At 35.6% G+C, this 2,264-nt stretch overlaps 1 protein-coding gene across 1 annotated transcript; it reads right to left on the bottom strand.

Moving 5' to 3' along the window:
- Nucleotides 1–338: 338 nt before the first annotated feature.
- LOC112186497 lies at nucleotides 339–1,596 on the bottom strand. Its single transcript, XM_040519681.1, has 6 exons — nucleotides 1,503–1,596; nucleotides 1,160–1,416; nucleotides 878–1,084; nucleotides 711–800; nucleotides 535–621; nucleotides 339–422 (listed from the first exon to the last, which is right to left on the bottom strand). The coding sequence occupies exons 1-6, from the start codon at nucleotides 1,594–1,596 to the stop codon at nucleotides 339–341; spliced, it is 819 nt and encodes a 272-aa protein (XP_040375615.1).
- Nucleotides 1,597–2,264: the final 668 nt, after the last annotated feature.

Consider the following 2,264-nt stretch of genomic DNA (forward strand, 5'->3'; position numbering starts at 1 on the left):
AGGAAATATATAATACATATATACACATAATAAACTTAAGTTAGTGTAAGTAGTAATACATACAATTAACAAAAGTCCAATTTATAAACCATATGTTTGCATATTAAGTTTGTACTCAACCTCTCCAGGAGAGTCTGTGCTAGTGTCCTTATTCTGCAGAAAATCAATTCGAGCATGCAGTTGCTGAAGCTGCACTTGAAACTCTTGACGCACTTGTTCAGTGATTCTTTGTACGAGATCATTTGTGCTTTGAGATATATTTGACTCCTTTGGATATATTAGACTACGAGGTACACCAGCTCCAAAAGTACGACAATACCCATGACCATCATCTCCCATCAAAGAGTGGAAAATTCGGTCTTTAACACTGTCAAGTTCTGATCCTCTTCCGACTCCTTTCTAAGTTTCTCTTCATATGATTTCTGCATTACATTTGAATATAAGTAACTGAACTGAACTGACAAACTAAAACTAATAATAATCACAAATGAATCTGATACATATATATATATAGCCTCAAAAACTGTAGTTTACAATGAACTCTTGCACAAGGTGATCATTTAAGTCACGTGTTCTCTTCCAAACACTAAACTTATCAACTGGTTCTCCAGCTTTTTCCATCTGTTGAATAAAATTATAGTCATTTTTCAATTATAGAAAGCAATGTATGAGATTAAAGAAACAATGATCCAAATATTTGAAATTAGTACCTCATATCGCACTTGGGCAAAATGTTTTCGACCGGTCTTGTGACATGGGCCACGCAGCTCCCGATTAATTGAATTTTTTTCTGCTATCATCTACAAGTTTTCAAACTCAAGGTGTTAAAGTAACTTGTGAAGCTCACTATACATATGTACTTAGTTGTGTACTTTACCTTTGCATCCTCACTGCTCCAATATGCAACAAGCTCAGACCATTGCTCTGCAACAATATGCGGAGGATTTTTAGAACCAAGTTCAGGATAGTCCTTGTTGGGCGCATAGTGAAATGATTTTGTTTTGCTCTTATGGTCCTTCCAAAGCAAATTACAATTTTCCAAGCATACTGATTTATAACCTTCAGGGACTTCCACCAAGTTTTTCTACAATTAACATAACATTAGTACCATACAGGAAATTCACACATGTAACAAGTATTAGTATTGATTTTCACCTACCTTAACCTCTTCCCAAATTTCTTCCTTCACATAATTACCAACTTTCTTCCAATCAAGAATATTTAGAGGTACCCTATGGCCATTTCGTACTATTTGACCCAATTGTGACTTAAGCTGACCTGCCCTTTCCCCCACCGGCTGGAAATTGATTCCATTAAATTGAACATGTACTTTAACACCTGTATTCCATTCCGGAATGCCTTTGCTCTGTCCTCGTGCGACTTTACTTGTTGGCGTATTGACTTGCTCTTCTACTACTAAAATATTACATTAATAAAATATAATGTTATGAGGAGGAAGCACAATAATTTTTTGTTAATTTAAGAAGAACCTTAAGGTATACCTGCTGGTAATGGAGGAGGCAGCTGTGCAGATTCGTTTGCGCTGCGACCTGTGCTTCCAGAACGTGATGAAGTTGCTTCTAACAGTTGAGACATGGTACGAGGTCGACCTGCTTGTCTTGTTCTCTTCATGGTAAGAACCTGTACTTAGACATGAAACAAACCATAAACATAAAGTAATATAAACTAGCTATAGAACATAAAGTAGCACCTATCATTCTCATAATGCACAAAAGATGTATAAATAGACCATGTTAATATTAATTAGTAGATATTATATTACATCAAAAGTGGCAAATTGTTTTCCATTCATTTACACAAAAGCAAAGAAAACAGAAATTATCTCATTCGATCATTTCTGTATCATCCAAAGTTGCTGAATTCTCATCAACTTCCAGCAACATATAGGGGTCAGCTTCATGGTAACTATCTGCATCACATAACTCTATTGCAGGGGATATGACAACACTTAACCAATCTTTCTCCAACGGATCAGGAACATAATAAACTTGATGTGCTTGGGATGCCAAAATGAAAGGTTCATTACCCACTCGATCATGTTTGTACAACAAATGCTTAAAGTTGACCAAAGTGTACTCAAAACAATCTTGTTTTGTCCCTGATGCAGTATCAATCCAATCACACTTAAACAAGTCAAATTTTAAATGTTCTGAGTAATTGATTTTGACAATATCAATCAATTGTCCATAGTAAGCCAAAGGATCAACACGAGGATGCTTGTCATTCCGACTAGCAACACTCAT

Source organism: Rosa chinensis, chromosome 1 (genome assembly GCF_002994745.2).
Source record: "Rosa chinensis cultivar Old Blush chromosome 1, RchiOBHm-V2, whole genome shotgun sequence".
NCBI classification, from domain to species: Eukaryota; Viridiplantae; Streptophyta; class Magnoliopsida; order Rosales; family Rosaceae; genus Rosa; species Rosa chinensis.